This window comes from Anguilla anguilla, chromosome 13, assembly GCF_013347855.1.
Source record: "Anguilla anguilla isolate fAngAng1 chromosome 13, fAngAng1.pri, whole genome shotgun sequence".
NCBI lineage: Eukaryota > Metazoa > Chordata > Actinopteri > Anguilliformes > Anguillidae > Anguilla > Anguilla anguilla.
Window position 1 is genome coordinate 9,070,661 of NC_049213.1, and position 23,275 is coordinate 9,093,935.

Genomic DNA, 23,275 nt, shown 5'->3' on the forward strand with positions numbered 1-23,275 from the left:
CCATATCGATGTGAGCAACAGACAGACACTGTGAATGAATTAAAGTATATTACAGAAGATATTTCTGGATTAGTTCTTACTGTCAGAACAATGTGTAACATATGCGGAAAGTAATTTGAATTCATACAAGGAACCTTTCTTTCACGCAGATGCTAATACATTTATTAGAAAGATTCATAGAAGCAGAGACCCAGGTGCGACAGAACAGGCGTTTATTGACACCCGGCAAAACTATGGACACAGGTTGTCTAAATAAAATGTTCTCATTAGTACATTTGTGTTCTTTTATCTTGTATTTTGTTACTTCCTCATTACTTACTAGTTTCGCTGAAAAAACATTTTCAATGTTTACCCTGTCTCTCACTTGTGTATTAATTGGCAGTCTACCTTGTTTTCAAGGTGACAGTATAATTACACGTCAGTGGCTTTCACTATATCTTAAGTAACATATGGTTAGTGATAATAACGTGTTTCAATATCCTAAGTACCCAGTGCCGCAGAATAATTTTTTAAATTGTAACTCGGACTAGGAACTTCAGAACTCAAACTCGTGCGCCCATGCCGGTGAACAAAAATGTAGCTTACTTCCTGTGAATCCCAAACACGTGTGCTACGCTCAGGTCTTCAGCTGCTGTGTCTACGACGCTGGTGTTTCATCGCTAGCTACTGTAGCAACATTCTGATACAATTCAATAAGCTATCGTTGTATTATGGAAGAAAAGTAGCAGTAGGGAGGCATACTTTTCTGTAAACGTAAAATAGCTTTCTTGCATCGCAAAGCTGTATCCAAAAAGTAACTTTAATTAGACTAGTTAGCAAACTGACGGTTAGCAAATTATCGAGCCAGCTAGTCTAATTTATTTTGTTAAGGGAAAGGAGCTGATTTTGTCAGCGCCACAATGTTCGCTGATTTGGATTTAATCGGAACAATCCAAGACGACGACGATGTGCCAGAGGAGCCCGATTCGGAGTCTGACGGCGAAGGCGTAAGTCATAGCGAGCTAGAATGAAATGGCTGGCGCTGTTGTAAGAAGCTAATCACCTTAATGTAGCAGAAGTCACGTCTCTAGCAATTTTACTTGCTATTTTAACATACGCTTGCATGCTAGGCCAGTGGCAGTTTTGCCATATATCCAGTTAATTGGTGACCTAATTTGGGGTTGACGGACAGAACTGTGTTGACAGCTGATTCTAAAGCTAGCTGTTAGATTAGGTAAGGGAATGGTACATGCTGTAGTATTTTATTGAGTGTAAGATTAACAGTTAAAACTACATTCTATATGTAGTTCAGTAAGACTTGGGCTGTGTGTTAACTCTCTTGACGATCATCTGCTTAATAATTGTAACTGGTTGATTGTTTGAAGAGATGAAGAGATTAATCTCTTGAGTTTTCTGACTTTTGATGCACAGGAGAAGCCCATTGTTCTGGGACGGAAGCGCAAAGCCAAGCAGGCGGGCAGCGGGGACTTCAGTGCGGATTTCAACTTTGGGGAGCGGGACGGGCTGTACAGCGAGGACTGGGCCATGGCTGACGTGATGGCCCAGCTGAAGAAGAGGGTGAGTGTCCCAGTACGCCCTGTGGGTGTGTTGAGTTGGGCCTATGGAGTCAAACAAGCAACCCAGTTCTTGACACGGTTCACATCTCTCCATGAACGTGGAACATGCAATGCGTGCACTTTATTTAACGTTGAGTAGGTTACACAAAAGTTGCACATTGCAATGCAGATTTTCAGTTTTCACAAGATAATAAATATACATATTGTATGTTGTCAGGATGGTGTTCCACTGTTTTTCAAGCACTGAAGAAGAGTTTTAAAGAAACATTTAGCCACAGGATGTTGTGCGGTTAGCACCAGTGGTGACCGCTGACTCTCTCTGTTGTTTTCCAGAAAGCCCCCACCACACTGGACGAGAAGATTGAGAAAGTGAGGAAGAAGCGCAGGACAGAGGTGAGGTCGTTGGACCCCTTTTCAGCATCCCCTAAAAGGATAGTTTAAAAAAATATTAATCTGTCATACATATTTTCAGTTGGCCCAGATGGGTGTTGTGTGTGATAAAGGACATTTTGGGTACAGAGTTTCTTCTGTCGGCTTTTCAACGGCTAATGTAGGATCATCAAATAATTTGTGGTTTAAAGCAAAAAAATGCACTTCAAAAGAATATATCCAGCACGGCGTGTACAGCAGTGACATTATATTTCAGGTCCCTGTGCATATGGGTACTTATACATTGGTTTCTAACATGTTATAAACATAATAATCTGCCGAATGTAAACCAGACTTCTTATAAATTGAAATGGAAGCTAGGGCTATGTCTACGAAAAGCAAGTTTCAGTTACGTTGCTGACTGTTATTTATTCATGACTGAATTTTATTATTTGTTGTTGCTTTGTGGCACTTCTCTCATGTATACCACTTGAGATGCTGGAAGTCATGCTATTTTTTTTTTGAGCAAGCTGCATGTGTCAAATGAAGTAGTTATAAACAGAGATTAGATTAGATGTAATGATTAAAAACATCAGATTATACACACACACACAACCTGTGGCAAGAAAACACACTTGAAGTGTATTTTCTTGCCAGTGTGAAGCTGGAAGGTTGTGAGGAACGTCTGTAAGTAACTAAAATATCTTTCAATGCACACAAAATTACCTGGGCCAGTTATAAATGTATCTTAACTGTTCTGCTAGTCAGTGATAGAGATCTAACCTGATGCGTGTTCACAACATGTGCAGGATAAAGCACTGAAAGGGAGCAATGTGGTGGAAGACTCTCTAACCGATGGGAAGGTTGGAAAGGAGGAAGAAGAGAAATGTGAAGAAGAAGAAGAAGATGATGATGATGAAGGTGCAGAGGAGGAAGCTGCGGATGAGGCAGAAGCCAACAGTGAGGCATCAGAAGGGGACAGTGAGGAAGAGGAGGATGGATTTTCCTCAGCTGAAGAAGAGATTCTCACCAAAGCAGGTATACAGAGTGGTGCAAATCTAAAAATTGCTGCATGAATTTTAAATTCCATGCAGCTTTTTCTTTTAGGCATTTAGCAGTTCCCTCTATCCAGAGCGACGTACACAGCTTACATCCTTTTACACTCTTGTTGTTAATTACCTTGCTCAAGGGTACGACCACAGTTCCCCACCTGGGAATTGTCCGTACAACCTCAGTTGCCCATTTCCACACAGCATAGTGTCTTTATGTTCTATAGAAAAATTAGCTTGATTATCCATCCTAGTGTGCAGTTGGTCATTTGAGGGAGGTGAGAGGTGTGTGTTGGCCTAGATTTCATCTTCTCGTTGTCACTGTCTTTCCACAGATACAGTCAGAGAGAAGGATCGCCGGAGAAAGAAGAAAAATGGAGATGAGGTGAGCAGGAGCAGAACCTGGTACCTTTGTGCATGTTGCATGTGGCGTTGCATAGGTCTGGTGTTCCGTAAACATCTTTAGATCTGTTGAATTAATGAACTCACCACAAACTCACAGACTGGAAATGTGAAATGCATTCGTGAAATTTTTAACTCGCTTGTTTCCCTCCCCCCCGCAGCCACCTGAAGCCTTTTATGAAGATGCGTCCAACTACGATGAGAGCCTAACGTTTCAGGACATGAACCTGTCCAGGCCCCTGCTGAAGGTGGGTGACGGGTGTACTCTGGGGCATTTAGGGCCTTCCTAAAGCCTTTATGGGGCTACGGTGTGGTGTCCTTTGGGACATTTAGAGCCATGCAAGCACAGTTTGGCATTGCAAGTTTTGAGAAAATAAAAAGTGTGTGTTAATGAACAGGGAACCTGCCGGAAGCTTTCACATGTTCACTCTTCCCTCGCTTTTCCCAGGCCATTACAACCATGGGCTTCAAGCAGCCCACCCCCATCCAGAAGGCCTGCGTCCCCGTGGGGCTGCTGGGGAAGGACATCTGTGCCTGCGCTGCCACTGGCACAGGTGAGTACCTTCAGCACTGGTGTGTGGGGTTAGCACAGGCGAGTACAGTCTGCACTGGTGTGTGGGGTTAGCACAGGTGAGTACAGTCTGCACTGGTGTATGGGGTTAGCACAGGCGAGTATAGTCGGCACAGGTGTGTGGGGTTAGCACAGGTGAGTACAGGCTGCACTGGTGTGTGGGGTTAGCACAGGTGAGTATAGTCGGCACAGGTGTGTGGGGTTACCACAGGTCAGTGTGGTAAACACAGGTGTGTGGGGTTAGCACAGGTCAGTGTGGTAAACACGGGTGTACAGCAAAGGTGAATGAGTTTAAAACAGGTGAATTAAGTCAGTGGTGAGGTGAACCAAATGGAAGCCATTCTAAGTTTAGTTAGAGAAGTCACCATTGAGCTTGAAATCCTGGTTGTATGTCTCATAAGATGTCTCATAGGACTTTTCCTGCACTGCAGTCATGCTTTCCCACTCTTTCCATCTCCAGGAAAGACTGCCGCCTTCATGCTCCCTGTTCTGGAACGGCTCATCTACAAGCCGCGGCAGGCCCAGGTGACCCGCGTCCTGGTTCTGGTACCGACCCGTGAGCTGGGTATCCAGGTGCATGCGGTGGCTCGCCAGCTGGCCCAGTTCACCAGCATCACCACCTGCCTGGCTGTGGGTGAGCACTCTGGGCCCTGGAAAACCCCCTCTTATGCCAGTGCTAATCTGTACTCTGGAGCTTTACTATCAAGTCCATCAGATGCCATATATTTATGCAATAAATATGTACATAGAATTTGGAATGTTGAATTACCTCAATCAGGAATGTCAAATTTGTGGATTAAGTACAGGTGTGCTCACATACACCCCTGTTGCTGGCTTGGGAGAGTGAAGACAGCTTGTGGTTCTTCTCCTAAACACACGGTGCCAGCCAGCTCCTTGTTTTCACACCGCAGCCGCAGAGCGGGGGTAGAGGAGACCCAATCGTACGTGCGTGTAGAGAGCAAGCCATGGACGGTCAACAGGGGTCGCTTGAGAAAACTGAACATATATGGGAGGCAAAGCCAATTGTGCAACGCCCCTGCAGGGCAGCCGGCCACAGTCGGCACTGGCCTGGGTCAGACTGGATCCTAGACCATGGTGCTTATGCATGCGGCGGTTTTACCCAATGAGCCACCCAGCAGCCCCCACATCTGAATTTAAAACCGTTTTTTCAGCCTGACCTAATCGAAGGTCAAGAAGAGATATGGCCCTTTGTACTCCTCTTGACAGCGGTGATGGATGCGTGAGCTCTCAGGCTGTTTCACATTGATGGATGGATGGGGGAAAATGGCTTCAGCTCCCTGCTCCTGTTTCAGGTGGTTTGGACCTGAAGACCCAGGAGGCGGCCTTGCGCGCGGGGCCCGACGTCCTCATTGCCACGCCCGGCCGGCTCATTGACCACCTGCACAACACGCCCTCTTTCGAGCTCAGCCAGGTGGAGATCCTCATTCTGGACGAGGCCGATCGGTATGTGTGAAGGAGCGGGCGGGCCTTGGCACATGTGGGAATGTCCTTTTTAAATTGTACATTTTTGATTGGGCCTGGGGTTGTGCTACCATGCATGAGATACCTCCGGGCTCTTGAAGGAGCTGTATCAGTGTGGATCGTTTGAGTGGTGAACTGGCTAGGAAGGGAGAAGGGCTTGAAAATACTCAAACCTCCTTGATTTTAGGAAAACACCATGAAGGACTTTAAAGCTCTTGAAGATAATACAGTTCTGAAAGTTGTGCTTTATCGTGATTGAATTTTGTTGTTGTTGCTGCTCGTCATCTTGAAGAGCTTCACGACTATCTTTTATGGAAATTCTGCCCTTGCTTTAGAATTCAGATTTTTACTCAAAAGTTGTGGTTTGTATTGCTGCTGGAAGAGCTGATTTTGGGACAGGAGGGATGTTTTCAGGGATGTTGTGGTTGTTTTTATGCAGCTTTACTCACGTCTATTACATGTGCCATATAACCTACTGGTTGAGTGAATGTAATCAGCCGTGTTTGATGCGTTACTGTTTGCTGGATGAGTGAATGTAACTGGTTGTGTGTGATGTGTTAACAGGATGCTGGATGAGTACTTTGAGGAGCAGATGAAGGAGATCATTCGGCTGTGTGCTTACCAGCGTCAGACTATGCTGTTTTCCGCCACCATGAGCGAGGAGGTGCGTACTGTCCTGTATCCAACATGCATGTGCACACACACGCACACACACGCGCACACACACACAGTCCCGTGTCCTATCACTGGCAGACACAAAGACACTTTGCATTTACAGAAGAGCAGTTTACTGACAGTGCATCAAAAACGTGTGAAGATACTGCAACAGATAACCAGATTGTTGCCAGTTTATTTCAATATGTTACACACACATTATTGGTTATGACTTGGGCTCTCTCTCTCTCTCCTGTCCTTATCTCCTATTAATTCAGTAATGCTCTATTGTCGTGGCTGCGTGTAAATAATACTGAAAAGGGCAAAACTACAGACGGGCTGCAAGTGAAATGATAAGCGCTATTAAGAACAGTAACTACCGAGGACCCTAATAACAGAGTGGGCGCCCCACTCCCCTCTCTCTGTCAGGTGAAAGACCTGGCCTCCGTCTCCCTGAAGCAGCCCGTGCGGATCTTCGTGAACAGCAACACGGACGTGGCGCCCTACCTCAGGCAGGAGTTCGTGCGGATCCGCCCCGCCCGGGAGGGCGACCGCGAGGCCATCGTCGCCGGTGAGCCTGTGTGACCGTGTGTGTGCGCACACGTGTGTTTGACCACGTGTGTGACCGTGTGTGACCGTGTGTGAGGCTGTGTGTTACCGTGTGTGCACGCGCACGTGTGTTTGACTGTATTTGACCAGGTGTGTGTGTGTCTCAGCCCTGCTGACCAGGACGTTCCAGGACCACGTGATGCTGTTCACCCAGACTAAGAAGCAGGCCCACCGCATGCACATCCTCCTGGGGCTGATGGGACTGAAGGTGGGGGAGCTGCACGGGAACCTGTCGCAGACACAGAGGCTGGAGAGCCTCAGGTAAACCCCACTGCACTGCCCCCTTTTCACCCGCTTGTTGTGTTTACGCGGCCAGTGTTGCCCAGCGCGTGTCCATGGCAACACCCCTTAGCTTAGCGACTGGATCGGAGAGCCTCAGGACATCGTTCTTTTATTAAATCTTTGTCCCAATCTTTCTCTTCATCAGGCGTTTCAAGGACGAACAGATCGACATCCTGGTGGCTACAGACGTGGCAGCCAGAGGCCTGGACATCGACGGGGTCAAGACGGTGAGCGGTGACCATCTGCATTCGCTGTGTCCAGTGCCGACGCAGAGCCACACCCGCCATTTTATTTCCATAGCAGACCTGGCACCAAGTCAGAAAACGTCCATGTCCAGAGAGATGATTCTTTGACAAACGTAGCGCTTCATTCGAACAACCGTCAGGGAACTTCATCAAACACAGATAATTACAGCTGTTATATACCTCTCCTGAGGGAAAAGATTACTAGCAGTGGAAAATAACTGACCTTCACAAGAGGAGAAAAATTGCAAGAAAAAAACACAGCTCTTTTTCTTGCAAAAACACCCCTCGAGCACATGAAAGCTTGTGTGTTCTATTCGGTTATTGTTTTTGCAGCAGGCCAAGAGGATCTTGACATATTAAGATTATATTTTATAATGTATATCAGGAATTTAGCCTTTATTAATTGTGTATGTGTATTTTTAAGCCACTACAGTAAGAACAGTCTTCAAACTCAGTTTCCTGTTCCTCACTGTAATGCCGGGTTTTTGTGCTTTTTTTTTCCCCCCTCGGATCTTGAGCAGGTGATAAACTTCACCATGCCGAACACGGTGAAGCACTACGTGCACCGGGTGGGCCGCACGGCTCGCGCCGGCAAGGTGGGGCGCTCGGTGTCGCTGGTGGGCGAGACGGAGAGGAAGATGCTGAAGGACATCGTCAGAAAGGCCAAGACCCCCGTCAAGGCGCGCATGCTGCCGCAGGGTAGGGTCCGACCGTCACAGCGATACCCACAACACTCCTGATCAGTCACAAACACGAGTGCAGCAGCAAGCAGCGCATGCGGGGTCTTCCTGGGCCTGTGGCTGAAGTCCTGATGTGGAGATCAATGTGATTATGTCCTATTATGCAAAATCATTGGGGAATTAGCATTTGTGTGAAAAGCCATGCCCTCATGTTCATTGGCTCTTCATTTTATCGTAAAGTGTTTCATGAGACTAGTCAAGGTAATTTATTAAAATGTTCATGAAGCAGGCTATCAAGTAAGATTTTAACTTTTTTTCTCACACAAAATAGCAGACATTATGGGTTTTTATCACTGTCTTCAGGATCTAAAAGTACATAACAGATAATGCCAGACAAACTCACCTTAACCACTGCCAATGTGTAGCACCCACCTTGGGAGAGCGGCAGCCATTTTGTGACAGAACACTCATCACTGAATTACTGAGGTGGAGAGGGATGGAATTATTATGCTGGTAATACTTGGAGATGATTAGCAACACAGGCTTTGTGTAAAGTAAACCTATGGCTCTCTTCAATATAACCCAACCTCCCTTAACCTTGACTGTTTTAATATAAGGAGAGTGGACAGGTCTGCCCTCCATTTGTATTTTTTTTGACATTATTCAAACAGGGAGAAAGCAGAGAGGGTAAAGGTTAGAGAAGAGATCACAGCTAAGAAGGTGCCACGGTGGAGGATTGATCAGAAAATCTTGCGGGGGGGCTTGTGCATTGTTTGAGATTCAGCCGCCCTACAGACTGTGCCAAACATATTTCCCATCCTCAACTTAAGTAACCTAAAACACAAAAGTAGGCCTTTTGAGAAAAAAATGAAAAACGAATCTGAGGCTTACTAAAACTTGAGAAAATTGCCCCCCCCCCCCCCCATAAAAAAAGTCTTCCATATACTTACTATCTATGCCAGTCTGTCCCAAACTCTCAAAAAGAAAAAAACAAAGACCTACCAGGAACTTGGGTCACAGTTTGTCTCAAAGGTTAAAAACCAGCTGCTTCTTCAGCAGAAGCACAGTTTATGTATAGTCACAGGCAGGTGGAGGCAGTCAGCCTTTATTAGTTCCTGGAAGCAGGACTCCAGTCATCAGGAAGTGAGAAGTCAGAGATGCTTAGTATCACCAGCAGAGGGCAGCGGAGTCACCACCATGTGACCAAAGCATAAAGGGCTGCCATGGTGCCTTAAATTATTCAATGTGTTTTAAGGAAGGAGGAAAGATTAATGTGCATTTGGCCTATTGGAATAATTTTAAAATGGCTGAAAATGGATATGAAAGATTTATCGTGTCTGCCGTTAATCACCAGTGGTTTGAAGACAGTTTGAGAGGACATTAAACTCGATACTGCTCTTAGCTGTAGATATTTTGCCTCACAGAAAAATGTCTGACACTGTCAAATAGTGTAACGACCTCAAACTTCCTAACCGCTTTGACATAAACTGGGTCCTCTGTATGATAAATTAATGTTTCTGCATGGGAGCCTTTTCCTCTGGCCTTTCCTCAAAAAGAAAAGAACAACAGTAAATGATCACTGACAACAGGGCTGCCCAAACCTGTTTCTGGAGATCTACCGTCCTGTAGGTTTTCATTCATTCATTCATTCATTCATTCATTCATTCATTAATTTATTTATACCCTAATTGGGCACACCTGATTCTAATAATGATCTGTAGCTGTTGAATGAGGTGTGCTTTATTAGGTCAGATGGAGACCTTACAGTGCAGCAGATCTGTAGGGGCAGGGTTGGGCTGCCCTGTTCTATAGAGTCTCCCCCTCCCTGTCAGCCTCCGCGGTGCTGCTCCGCGCTAACGGTTCCGTGCTCCCCGCTCCCTCCCAGAGGTGATCCTGAAGTTCCGGGACCGGATCGAGAGGCTGGAGAAGGACGTCTACGCCGTGATGCGCCTGGAGAGGGAGGAGAGAGAGATGGCGCACTCCGAAGCCCAGGTCAGCCATCAGCGTGACGTGCAGGGGCACACCACAAGGGGGCGATAAATAGCCACAAACAGCCCTAACCCTTATCAGCAGGCCGGCTGTGGAATGGCTGGTGCCTGGTGTAGAAATGATCCAGGATTCAGCGAGAACCGTGTGAAATTCCCTGGCCCTTCACGATGCTGATCCTTTGTGTGCGTCGCAGATCAGCTCCGCGGAGAAACGCCTGCAGCAGAGCAGCGAAGAGCAGGAGATGAAGAGGACCTGGTTCCAGACCCACGAGGAACGCAAGAAGGACCGCAGTGAGTGCCATTCACATTACCACGGAAAAACTGAGCAACAGCTTCCGACAAAGCAATCCATAAAACATGCCTCACCTAAGGGCACAAAAGCAATGCTCCAGCTGGGATGTGGACCTGCAACCTCTGAGCTGCAGCCAGTACCCTGCTTTGCCACCGAGTGTAGCAATGCATGAACACAATGCCCTGTATAGTTATCGGCTTTGCTGCACATTTTAGGCCCTGCGTCATACCCTAGCCTTTTTCCTGTTTTCAGTTAAGAGTACAAATATGAAAACATGGCCTAGTTCAGGGGTTCTTCCAACCATTTTGCCCCCAAAGCCCCCCCCCCACAGGAGGCATGACCTGTCTGCCTGTCATTGCAACTCCCGTCTGTACAAACCAAATTCAAGCTTATTCTATTTAACCCCATAAAAGCATAAAAGTGATTTTTAAAATTGGTCATGAAAATTTCATAGCATGTGAGTGTCACATCTACAGAAATTAAAAGGTTATTATTCTTTATATACTATTAATTGCTTGCTTTGTGTTCTTTATTTAGCTGAATAATTACTCATGTCTTGATGTTCTGTGATTGAAGCTTTCAGTAATTTCCTATCATCTGAAGGCCCCCCCTGGCAGCTCCCTGAGGCCCCCTTTTGGGGCCCCGGGCCCCCTGTTGAGAACCACTGATCTAATAAACCTTTCGCTGCTTCCCAGTGCTAAAGCAATGCAAACGAGGGCACATCTGAGTCTTATGCTCTGAATCCATCTGTTCTGAAATGCAGTGGTCGTGCAGCAATAAGTATTTCCCCAAAAGTATATATTCGCAAAAAGGAATGAAGAGGCAAGAGGTCATTTTTATTAACCTTGCACTGCGCAGACAAGGAAATGGCATCTCCGTAACGTGTATTTTTATGACATCACATATTGTTGCGCTTGTGGAAACACGAATGTGGAGTATTTAGCATGTGCACAACACTGAGGGAAATAAATTCTGGGGGGAGAATGTGCATTCCAGGCGGCTCAAAAAAGATTCCATTACTGCCACAAGATGGTTGACAAGAGGCCATCTTCAGTCTCTTCAGACACAGATAAATAAAATTTGTACTGGTGAAAAATTTACACAGCATCAACTCTTTTAGATATTATTTTTCACATATTTATTTATGAACTAATTTTAAGCAGTTAATTACCACTCCACCCAAAACACAAAACGACTCACAATTTTACTGAAGAGCATATCAAATTTATGCAAAATTATAAAGCCATGACCCTTTATGCTCTGTACCGTGTAAAAAATATATTTTACGGATACGAGATGCTATGTTTATCTTTGTGTATTTAATTCAGAATAAAGAATTTAATTTTGCATGCACGTAGCACTATGCAACCATGTAACGTTCCTTCCTCTCTCTGCTCCAGTGGCGAAAGCTCTCCAGGACTTTGATTTGGCTCTGAGGGGGAAGAAGAAAAGGGCGAAGTTTCTGAAGGATGGGAAGAAGAAAGAACTATCGGTAGGAGCTTTGATTTTCTGCCGGCTTCTCCACAACAGTCGCTTGCCTCCCTGGATCATTTATAAATTTTGCAGAACACTGACCTTTTTTTTTTTTTTTTTTTTTTTTCCATGCTTCAGCTTTTGAATGCTCGACGGCAACAAAAAACGAACTGTGAAAAGTACTTTCAACAGCGATACAGTGTCATTGCTTAACCCAGAACCCTTAAATATGGGATCATTGGTTAAAGGACAAGCTTTGAGAAACCGTTCAATCTGCACAGTATTTTTGCCCGATTAATGGGGTGGAACATTGTTTAAATTTCATGGATTAACCTGCAAGTGCAAGTTTATTAAAGGGACACAGAGTGGAGAGCCTTCTTCTCAGATGTGTGTTATTGATGATATTTCTTGCAATTTGAGGCTGTTGTGTAGTTGTTTTGTAATGTCTTGCTGCGTTTTTGTAATGTCTTGCTGCGTTTACCAGAAAGCCAGGCCATTGCCATTGCAGTAACCTCTTCTGAGATTAGGATCTCTTCGATCTGCTTAAATTGCTCTGTTTTTCAGACGGCTGACTTTAATGTGTACTCTATGCCCATATTACATTAAATTGATTACGTTACGTACAATGATGTTTTTCACTGTTTTTGGCAGGCTGACGATCGGGCGCAGTTTGAGATCCTTAAATCTCAAATGTACGCCGAGCGGGTGGCCAAACGAGACCGCAAGCCCAAGCGGGCCCGGGTCATGCCCGAGGACGAGCCCGTGCAGAAAGGTGGGCGCCGGGTTCGAGCTCCGCGCCGCGACGACCAGGCTCTCCTCTAATGCCCTTAGAGCCGAGTCACCTACCTACAAATCTGGCCCCTGAATTCTCTTATTAAAAATGTCTTCTCTGAAATGGGTGTGAGCAACGGGGAATGTAGTGGCACTCCTAATGTGTAGAAGCCATTTCTGGTTTTAGGGGAAGCTTGTTGGTGATTTGCTGAGACTGCTGACCTGTGTCCTGTGACCTGATCAAACGGCTTTGCATGAGGAGTCTTATTCTCCACACTGCCACTGAGAGCGAGATGAGAGCTTAACGGTTGTCATAAAACATGGAGGTGTTGTTGTTTCACCCTGTGGTCGGTTGCTGGGAAACGCGAGAGGCTAACGGTGGTGTTTGTGTTCCGAATCGCAGATAAGAAGCAGAAGGGAAGGTCGTCTGGAAAGAAGTCAGTGTTCGACAGGGAGCTGACCAACACCAGCAAGAAAGCCCTGAAGCAGTACCGAGCCGGGTAGGTTTCCGAAAAATCACAGGGAAAACCGGGGGGCAAGATTTACCGCTGGATCGAAGGATGCTACAGATCATGCTTTCGGGGAGTTTCAAACATCAGGCGATTCTGCGTCCTGCTGTTATTTTTTTTGTACTGGGTCTGTGTGGGTTGCCATGTTTTGACATCGTTCAGATTTTTTAAGCGTGCCTTCCGTGAAAGTCTTGAGGCGTGCACCGTACTGTGAGGACCCTTGCGTTGCTGGCTGAAGCCAAACCAAGAGTTGTCTGAAGCTCAGCGGTGTGAAGCAAAAGGAACTTCAGACCCGAGCTGTTTGCAGGGCTGTGGCTTGAGAAAGAAGCTGAGAATGTTGGATGCAGGTTTTTTTTTTTTTTAATTTCTGTTCTCTGTCCCTCCAGGCCTTCGTTTGAAGACAAGAAGAGGCTGGGGATTCCCACCAACAAGAAGGGAGGCCGTTTCAAGTCCAAAGCCAAGTGAGTTCAGACTCCTCATCTGCATGTTACGAGTCTGCGTCTTTGTGAATAGCTGAGCGTTCACAAAGAAGTTTTCCCAAAGAACATTACATACAAAATTCAGGGTCATTTTCTTCACGTGCTAAAGAAGCCTTCGATGTGCATGACTCCGTATGTGCTGTCCGGGGATTTTCACGGCCTTCAGGAACGGTTCTCTCCCTCTGAACTTTTTCACATTTTATCCCGTTACGCCTTATAGTTTCAATGTATTTAAATATTTTTATTACTATTTTTTTGTTTGCATTTTGTGTTATTCCTTCATCAAGACTGCTTTTACTTTCTTCTCGTTGGCTCTGCTTCTGTTTCTTAAAGTCTCTTTGCACTCTCGTGCTTGTCCATGTTTGGCATTGGCTGGTATGGCTGCTTTGTTTTACGTGCCGACCAGGTCGCTCGAAAAAGAGATCCGCAATCTCAGGGGGCTAACTTGGTAAAATACAAGTCAAACTACCTGTGGACAGGCATAACTGGCTCTACATTTATTTTACTTTTTTTACCACTATCATGGATTTCTGTAAGAATCCAGCCCTTTGGCTAGAGCAAGGGTCTCCAACCCTGGCCCTGGAGAGCTGCTGGATTTCATTGTTACTCTACAATTAATTAATCAATCAGAGGAGTTGATGACAGTTAATTCACTTAACCTGGTTGCTTGGGTCTCTGAACTGGGTGCTGATTTTAAGGTGAAAACAAAAACCAGCAGAGCTTGTGGCTGGGCGTTAATATTTAACTGCGTATCCCGTTTGTTATATGGAACTATTTAAAGCACACCTGTGTTGTATATAAATATAAATAAACAAATGTTTGACCTGCGGCTAATATGGGAATGTCAACTGTGTTTCAGGTTCAGGAGGAAGTAAGAATCTTGGGACGGCAAGGAAGGGGAATATGTCAAAAGCAATGTTTCAGCTGGCTGTCCCAGTGGGACAGGGGTGGGCACCTGTCTGAAAAAGTCTGTTCTGTTTCTGAAATGTTTTGATTAAATTGAAAAGAACAAAATGGTGACTTCTTCAGAGGCCATTTTCTCACACACAGCCACATCTCCCTGAAGAGGGTTTTCCAGTCTTTCCTTTGGACAGTTTGGACAAAGGGTGTTGGAACTACTCAAGCGAAATAAAAAGTTGATCATTTGAGTTGATCCAGTGCAGATTATCCCATACTTTTGGTGTGGGTTAACTGACAGTTTAAAACAAAATAAATCAGTGATGTTGGCAATAACAGCTGCTGTTTGCTTGCTGTCTACTAGGAAACATGCCGGTCTAATGCTCTTGAAAAAGAGTATATTCCATGGGTAGGCTACGGTGACAATATGCCACAACTAGTCGAATCGACAATAACTTCAGTCAAAGGATGCAATCGTTCCCAGCAACGGGAATATCAGGAAAGTAACACTGTTTTCCCATACAGTTCAAATGGAATACAGTAAAGGTAGGGATATGAAGTCTGTACTACCCTCGGAGCGGAAAATTGCTGATGGTAATTTGCTGTATGTTGAGTAAAAGGGGCTGACTGCTGGCGTTTATAGCATTTCTACTTTGTGGCAAAGTTTGTCCGTCCAAGTAGAAATATTATAGATGTGAGTCTTCAGTCCCATTTATAGACTATAAATGACCATCAGCAAGTTCCCGTCCAAGCATAATACAGACAAAGCACGGTCATTCATGGTGTGTGTAAATGGGAAGGAGGCCTCGCGTTTATATTTAGACCTGTATTTCATTGCAGTGTTCGTCCTTCCAAGTAACTCGAATGTGAAAGCAAACTCGAGCTCCGTTTCATGCATGTTGCGCTTGCCATGTTACTAATAATAATGACCGAAGAGAAACTGACTGAAAAAACCTCCAAAGCAAATTATAAAAACTTTTAGTTAACTGTTCAAATAAAAATGGTCTACAGTTGTTTGTTGTTAGAAGCCAAGCTCGCGTTTACTTCTTTGGTGGTTTATTGTAAGCTAGCTCTGTTCTCTTTCTCCAGCCCGGCAGTTGGAGTTGCTCGCGTAGGGTTGGTCTGTGGCTTGTCACTCCAGTTTCAGGGCGAGCAATCTTAACCTACGAGTAGGCCTATCGCAAGGCTTTCTTGGCAGTATATTCGGCCTCTTTAAAATATGATTATTGTAGTAACATTGCACTTTACTTTTCTGATTAAACAATATGTTACTGAATATTATTGCATGGATGTGGTGGTCTGTTAGAATAGACAATATTAATGTGACTTGCCTCAGGAGTTTTGTGGCTACCATCTTCTCCATTAGGGCTACCAAAAACATAAACGTGCATTAGAAGTAGTCTAGTCCCCTGGGAGGGGCTTTGTGTTCTAGGCCGTTGTTCTAATATTCAATATTGCTCATATCAAGGAAATAAACATTCTATATTGCAATAGATGGTTCCCGGACCTCTGGATGGACTACGGTGTTCAGAGGGCGCTGTATGGGCAGAGGGGCCCGAGGACAGATAACACTTATTCATTTAATTCATATTGTGCCAACAGTCACTGACATATTCAAGCACCATCTGTCTAAATATAAATTTTACATTCAAAGGAGATTAACATCCCTACAGTACTTTATTAAGCAGAGAGTAGAGAACTGCTGAGTCTACAGTTTGCATGTGAGTCTTGCTGATAAAAAAAAAAATATAAACGGGAAAACTAAAGAGGTTCAGCTAATTTGTTTAGGCTACTTTTTGAGGACGACAGTTGTACTTAGCCTAATTTACCGGATCGGCACATCACGTGGCTTGTCTGGTGCATGTAGCCAATGTTGCTCGTCATCACAACGGCCATAATCTGTTAGCGTCAAATCAACACAGATAAATTGGCGTTAAAATATTATCAGCCATGCAGTTACCACCGCGGAATATCCTGCATGCATAATTGCCACGGGTAGAGCAGATGTAATTTGGGACTATCCAGTTGAACCTGTAGGGAAATATTTACAAGCTGTTACTGGAATATTTACACTCCGCAAAAAGTAAATCACAAACGTTTTTTTTTTTTTTTGTGATTTCTGCGGGAGAAATTTTTGCTTTCTTCAATATGTAAATTGTGTGAAGTCTGAATCACTAATTGTGGAGCATTAGAGAAGGAAGGAAAATAACGGAGTCCCACTCTCCAATTTCGAGCTAGCCTACCTGGCATCAGTGGTGAAAAGGGAATGCATTAATGAATATTTCAGAATAAGCATTGCTGCAGGGCTAAAGAAACTACATATCCTAAACATCTATTTTGTGTGTTTTGCACAGCACAGTTCTTGCTGCCCTTGCAATGTTGGTGAAAGGCTAATCATTTGGTTTGCGGTATGCGGACTATAGGCCTGCTGTCAGATATGATCAATAAACTACAGTTCAGTGGATGTGATGCTACATACGAGTCCTACACTCAGTGTAAAGGCATACAATACCGGAAGGTTACTGGTTATATCAAACATTTTAAAACAAGTGAAAGAATCTAAAGTGCATAAGTCAACAATATTCACCATTTGTAGCCTAGGCCTAGTGGTGAGAATTAAATAGGCCTACTGTAAAGAAAATTTCCCTAATATACGACAAATTCACAAAGTACGAGTCAATCCCAAATTTAGGCTAACGTTATCGTTGTAGTAGCCTGTTACTTAACAGAATTATCTGCAGTTCGTTAACTAACATTATTCATTTAATAGATCTTCCGTAGCCTAGGCTACTTGGACGAACAATAGCCTACAATTTTCTATTTCGTTTCCAGACGTCCAATAGCCCCATATCGTTAGGCGTGTGTCACATCATACTGGCTATTAGTGTTATTGCGAGCTCAAGACTCTCATTTCTAGTTAAAGGAAAGCGAAAGTGATACTGAACGACAACGGTGGGCAGGGCAAACCGATAAAAAGAACCCACACGCGGTTATAAACTTAATTCAGAAGAAACGCTGTCCGAGATTAGGGGAATAATTTCCTGTATAATCGGCAGTAGAAGGTTTCACTTTTAATGAGCCGACGTTACTTTACTAGCTGTGTTTTTAAAGCGTTCCTACCAGTAAATTATACGATATAATAAACGGCGTATATACCAGGAATGAAGTGTATAGCAAGGATATATCACAATCTATGGCACGGTATAACCAAATAATTATCACAGCTGGAGACATAACTGTCTATAAAATCTTATTACAGGTACGTTGCAGTTTGTTTCTTGGTTTTCTTATAGGCTGTACTGCACGATATTTGTTTCCGCATGCATCAGGGGCTGCGGAAAGTTGCATGTTTTCGAAATAACACAGGACACGTCGCCATATCCCGATGAGCTAAACGATATATGGGCTTCTGTTGGGTAAATGTTTTCAATGACTCCAATTTTCTTGGGAGTATTATCAACAGTAACTATATTTCAAGCTTTTTCGGTGTTTGTTTCATCATTGCCGTGGTATTTCAGTATGCCAAGTAGCATGGTCAGCTGTCGAGAGCAGTGGATTTCATTGGTTACCGAGCGTGACAGTCTCAAGTGCTACCGTACCGAACTGGTTATTTACCTCGACTGATCTGCTACGGAATATATATATATATATATATATATATATATATATATATATATATATATATATATATATATATATATATATATATATATATATATATGCTACCAGTTGTTTATGTTGACATTCATTTCAGAGACAATACTTGGGCGGGGAATTATGGTTTACGTCACCTACGTAGCTTCGCTACAGAGAAGAGGCGTTGTTTGTTTTGTCCTGTGTTGTAAATTTCCTCCTGGTAACAGCTGACTTAAGTGATGTAAGCTTCAAGTCTGCTTATGTTTTATGTAACAACCATAGGGATCACCAGTCGGTATTTTTGTTTTCAAACATAAGCTGATACCCTCGTGTTCTACTTGGCTACATTATTTTTTCCTGTCACACTGACATGGATTCCACGTCTCAGAAATGGGAAAACAATGCTTTGCGTATAACATTCCACTTTAATGCTGCGTTCCAGACACATCGGGAACTGGGAATTACCCAGTTCCAACTAGCAAAAATAAACTGGAACGCCCTTTCCAAGTCGGCAAATGGGGAAAATGGTTAGTGCTGAGTTCCAGACGAACTCGGAAACTCGTAGCTCCGACTTCGGAGGTCGGCTTTACTAGCTCGATGCGTTCCTGTGGTTCCTTCGTAGTTGACGTATTTAAAAAAATCGTAGATGACCTATTTTTGTAGGCCAACCAGACAGTTTCTTCCGCCATGGGTGAATTTCGAAGCTGTTATACATGCTTTAAAAAGCAAGTTACTGACTAGTAATTTTAACCCACGACCGGATGCCTATGCTAATTAATCTAAATACATTCCATGCAGAAAAGCAACTTAAAACGGTGCTCAAAAGCTTCAAAACAAGTTAGTTATTTTATTGGGATGGCAGTTACGCCTTGGCAGGGGCATGCCCCATACCTATACAGCACCCAGAGTTTGCCACTTTTCAGGGTTCCCCACAGAAATAACCACAACAGCCACAGACACTCAGCCCTTAAAAACATTAAATTCTGTACATTCTGACCCCATTTCAACAGACAGATTTCATGAACTTCACATGTCCACACAATAAAGCCCCAAACTAAGGGGATTTTGCGTTTTCTCCTTCTTCTTCTTCTTCTTCTTCTTTTTCCTGCCGCCTATCCCACTAACAACATGTCTCCCCATTGGAAATTTTACTGACATCAGCCAAATCTTCACCTACACGACCCAATCAAAAACTCGCATACACACGCAAAATACCCATACCTTTTTACTCTGAAACATTTCCAGTTTAAACAGTGAATCTGCCTGTGGCGTAGTGGGTAAGGCTACAGTCTTGGTAACATGGGGTTGTAGGTTCAAGCCTAGCCAGGGACACTTTTCTTTAACCTGCTTTTACCCTCACTAATAATTGTCTACTACTTCTCAATTATTGCTTTTGCACCATATCTACCCGCCGTTCGCCGAACGTATACGCTGCATTATGACGTACCGTCTGCACGTTCAGTTATTAACCGGCTACAATATTGCAAAGCCATATGGGAGCTCTTCTGTGCTTACTGGCCCGTGTTCTTCTTTAAAACCATGGACAGGTTTGCTAATGATATTTCACACATATGCAAGCATAGCTATGTCATGGTGCTGCACTAACAAAGTCACAGACTGGTTAACCTCCGGTTGAAGGATTGAATCCCGCCTCACCCTCAGGCAGATAATTTCCTCTTTTACACTAACGTTTTCTTACGCTTTTATATTTCCTTTACCAAAACTCACTCACGGCCACCCATATGCATTTCATGACGGCAAATTCATTCCTTTTATTAAAAAGTTACACCAGTTCACCACTGTGCCATTTCTACTAACTACATTTCTTCACTTGGCCACCATACAAAACCTTCTTATCAGCAAACGCCATGTTTCTACATTCATGTTACCTCGCCCTGTTCTCTATCTAGCCTGCAATTAAAAGTGGAACGTAAACGCATTGTCACTATCAGCAAAACTAGCACAAAAAAGCTTCGATATTCACCCTCTTCAGCATCGATTAGTCAATGACAGACTCATGCGCGTTCATGTGCGGGTGTGCCTGTGTGTGCAGGTGCATACACTGATGTAAAACCATGCAGACCAAATTGGAATTAAATAAATCTTATATCTTCTTCTGTGGGTTTCAGAGAAAAAGGTGCCTGGAGAGTAATTACTTCAGTGTGAAGGAAAGAGTTTAAAAGTACTGTCCAGTATAATTTAATTTGGCCAGGGTAAATTCTTTGCTTTAAATGGACTTCATTGGGAAATTTGCTTTTTGGCACCTGAGGCTGACTAAACTGTAATTTCTCAAGTAACCACTGGAGTTTGCCACTTTGCCACACTTTTAGGTAGTGAACAAACAATGTAAATGCTTAGTAAATGAGAGACAAATATATCACAGAGGTGTGGCTTATCAATTCATTCAGCAAGTAGCATTCCAGCATGCATGAGGTCATGCATAAAAATACTGGACAGGCCTGGTTTCCTATAATTGCAGCTAGCATGTCCGAATGAGGAGACTTCAGTGCCTTTTTCAAAGAGGTGTAATTATTGAGATGTTCCTTTGTGATGTGGGACATCAGTGACAAAGTTCAACTTACTGTTCCACAAGCAGCATTGTCGTAAGGTGATGTCTGCAGTAAACCTGGAGGCAAAGACAACATCTGCATACAGCAGTAGTAGGCAGAAGCACATAGCCTACTCCTGGGTTGTTATGTGTAAACTGAAGTGGTAGTTAAAACAGGCAAACAATCTCAGGTCATTTGACTGCATATATGCAACCTGGCAACCCAGCACATTTGTGACTTCACAATGTAACTTCTACGGTATATTACATATTTTTAGTCCAGTGTTGCATTAAGCTTACGGGATTTCTGAATATTGAAAATATTTCAAACGGAAAAGCTCAACAGTATATAGAACTGGAACAGTTTTATCATGTTACTGTTAACAAATCTATGTGTGTACTTGATTTAAGCCTGCTTGTGGATATCTCAATGGACAATACTGAAAATGGGATTTATTTACCTAGTTCTTAATTAATCTCAAAGTTCCACATTTATAGATGAACAATGGGTGTTCTCTGAGTATCCAAAAACAAGTGTCATCCAAAATCAAAACATTTGTGAGAAACTGCAATGAAACAGCACAGACGATTTTACCATTGAACAGGCTACCACTGTATCGGGAAAACAAAACCACTTTGTGTTTCTCTAAAATATATTCATCATCAACCAACCATTCAACAATGTTTTAATTTGTAAAATAGAGAGGATGTTGAAGGGGTTTGTGGAGTAAGCTTGTTTTAATTTATTTTCAGCCGCTTAGGTTGTTAATTTATACCACTGTACAACACTGATGCCTTTAAAAGAAGTAGGGCTTGTTGGTATGCTGAGAGGTGCTCACCAGCTGAGTGCTAATTAGGCCTTCAAACTCTCTGAAACCCTGTCATTTTGGTGAAACCCTGTCATTTGGGTACTTTTTAAATGCCTGGTCAGTAAAGTCCACGCAATTGCGCTTTAGATTTATCCATCTACCTCTCTGTCACAAAGTCAGTTTGTGGTGCTAACCACACCATTTCTGGCACTGTTCTCATTGGCCTGCACAGCCATATTAGTCTTTTGGGGGTTGAAAGGTCAAAAGTCGTAGAGGCTCCTGAAAGGATTTTCCAAGGTGTGAACTGATGACCCCTGATGTGTGGTGTCCATTACGACCTGATCAGTCATTATAATAGGGCTGGGGGCCCCTAAGGCTCCCTAGAATGACAACATTGTGGCCAAGGACCCCAAACTCAGAAAAATCTTTAAAAAATATTTGTAAAGAATATTTTTATGCTTTTATTCAACACCCACTGCAGACTGCAATGCAGTGGCTATCTAACACAATAATGCATGGACGCATTACTTGTAATATGAATCTGCATGTGACTAGTTAGTATATTTAAAATATTCCCAATGATGAAAAAAATGTTTCAAACTCTGAAATATGTTTGTTAGATATGGAAATATGAAATTAAATGGAATATTCATAAATTCAGGTAAAACTTGATTTTACTCACAGTCTCTTCATGGATGCCTGGGGGTCCCCTGAGCCCGCTTTAGGAACCCCTGTAATAGGGGGCTCGGAAGGGAACAGGGTATTATGGGACCTGTCTACCAAGATTCTATGTGCAGATACCTGAAGACTAAAGACACATTGAGATTCCCTGAGCTAATCCGATGGGGTGATGGATCCCACATGTGGTGTACCAATGAATTAACAGTTTTTTAGGGGTATAGGGGTACCATTCCACTGTTGACAATTTGGAAATGAATAACCATTACAGAAGCAGAACTAACAGGACAATTCACTTTTTGAAAGTCATTACTCTGACTTGTGTTTCTTTGTGTGAAAAAGGAAAATAAGAAACCAGATATGAAAGGGAATGAACTAAAACCATATTACACAGCATTATTGAAAAAAGTTAATTGAAGAGAACTTCAAAGCCTGTACCTGGCTAGAGATAATTCATAGTAATTGCATAAATCTTTGTCTACTCTTTGAAAACGAAATGTTAACCATGGGTTATTTGAAAGAAATCTTTTTGTACCTTTCCCTCCACAGAAGAGGAAATATTTGATAATTGTTACAAAACCATATTGCAGTTAATGGAAATGCAAGATGCAAATGTGGCCACATTGTTCACCTCACTATTTGCTAGAGCGCTAAAGATTATTGTGTTCTAGGGTACCCTTGAGACAAGCAGCAACATACATAACAACAGTTTCCAGGGAACTCAGAGACGTCAACCGTGCTTGATTATACGACATGTAACATTCTTGAAGTTTTATCTATGGCTGACTTGAGTCTCTGTCCTTGGGTTGCAGTGTAATCTTCTGTGCTCTTTGTCCAGATTGATCACACACAGCGTGGACAGGCCTCCACCTGAACAGAAGTGATGGAAAACCCAAACCGAGGAGGGAGAAGGGGTCAGAGGGGCAGAGGGAGAGCCAACGCTGAGCACAGGAGAGGTATGCAGACCTTCTGGGAAGCTCAAATGTTGTAGCGATGTTATTAACCTTAACTCTGATCCTTCCTTGTTGTCTTTCTGAAGGTGCTGGACCTGCTGAGGGAGAGCACAACAGGAGGCACAGCCCGGAGAGAGGAGGGAGATGGAGAGGCAGGGGGGACAGGAGAGGAGGGAACAGGGGCCACCTGCCAGACAACTGGAGGGAAGATGGGCAGAGAGAGAGGAGAGAGAGGGAGGGCGATGCCAGGAGAGGAGGAGGGAGAGGAAGGGGGGAGGGTGCAGAGAGAGGGGAGAGGGATGCAGATGGTGCAAGAGGAGATAGAGGAAGGGGGGACAGGGGG

General features: G+C 43.7%; 1 protein-coding gene and 1 long non-coding RNA gene across 2 annotated transcripts; both read left to right on the forward strand.

Annotated features, from left to right (window-relative positions):
* The first annotated feature begins 568 nt into the window (after nucleotides 1-568).
* ddx27 (DEAD (Asp-Glu-Ala-Asp) box polypeptide 27) lies at nucleotides 569-14,646 on the forward strand. The gene is made up of 21 exons (XM_035389501.1): nucleotides 569-986; nucleotides 1,411-1,557; nucleotides 1,890-1,949; nucleotides 2,735-2,963; nucleotides 3,310-3,359; nucleotides 3,538-3,624; nucleotides 3,825-3,930; nucleotides 4,408-4,581; nucleotides 5,261-5,411; nucleotides 5,994-6,093; nucleotides 6,513-6,654; nucleotides 6,800-6,953; nucleotides 7,120-7,201; nucleotides 7,741-7,918; nucleotides 9,785-9,891; nucleotides 10,082-10,178; nucleotides 11,580-11,671; nucleotides 12,304-12,424; nucleotides 12,827-12,923; nucleotides 13,319-13,393; nucleotides 14,271-14,646. The coding sequence occupies exons 1-21, from the start codon at nucleotides 900-902 to the stop codon at nucleotides 14,284-14,286; spliced, it is 2,352 nt and encodes a 783-aa protein (XP_035245392.1). The 5' UTR covers nucleotides 569-899; the 3' UTR covers nucleotides 14,287-14,646.
* Nucleotides 14,647-17,232: 2,586 nt separating this feature from the next.
* On the forward strand, nucleotides 17,233-23,192 carry LOC118211634. The gene is made up of 3 exons (XR_004762043.1): nucleotides 17,233-17,567; nucleotides 22,818-22,935; nucleotides 23,019-23,192. It is a non-coding gene; the product is annotated as an uncharacterized LOC118211634 (long non-coding RNA).
* Nucleotides 23,193-23,275: the final 83 nt, after the last annotated feature.

What these genes read in the sequence shown, in the direction of transcription:
- ddx27 (XM_035389501.1), top strand. Translation starts at nt 900, where the DNA reads ATGTTCGCTGATTTGGATTTAATCGGAACAATCCAAGACGACGACGAT. An exon ending in ACATCGACGGGGTCAAGACG is followed by an intron (nt 7,202 to 7,740) that starts GTGAGCGGTGAC and finishes GATCTTGAGCAG; the next exon opens with GTGATAAACTTCACCATGCC. An exon ending in GGAAGAAGAAAGAACTATCG is followed by an intron (nt 11,672 to 12,303) that starts GTAGGAGCTTTG and finishes TGTTTTTGGCAG; the next exon opens with GCTGACGATCGGGCGCAGTT.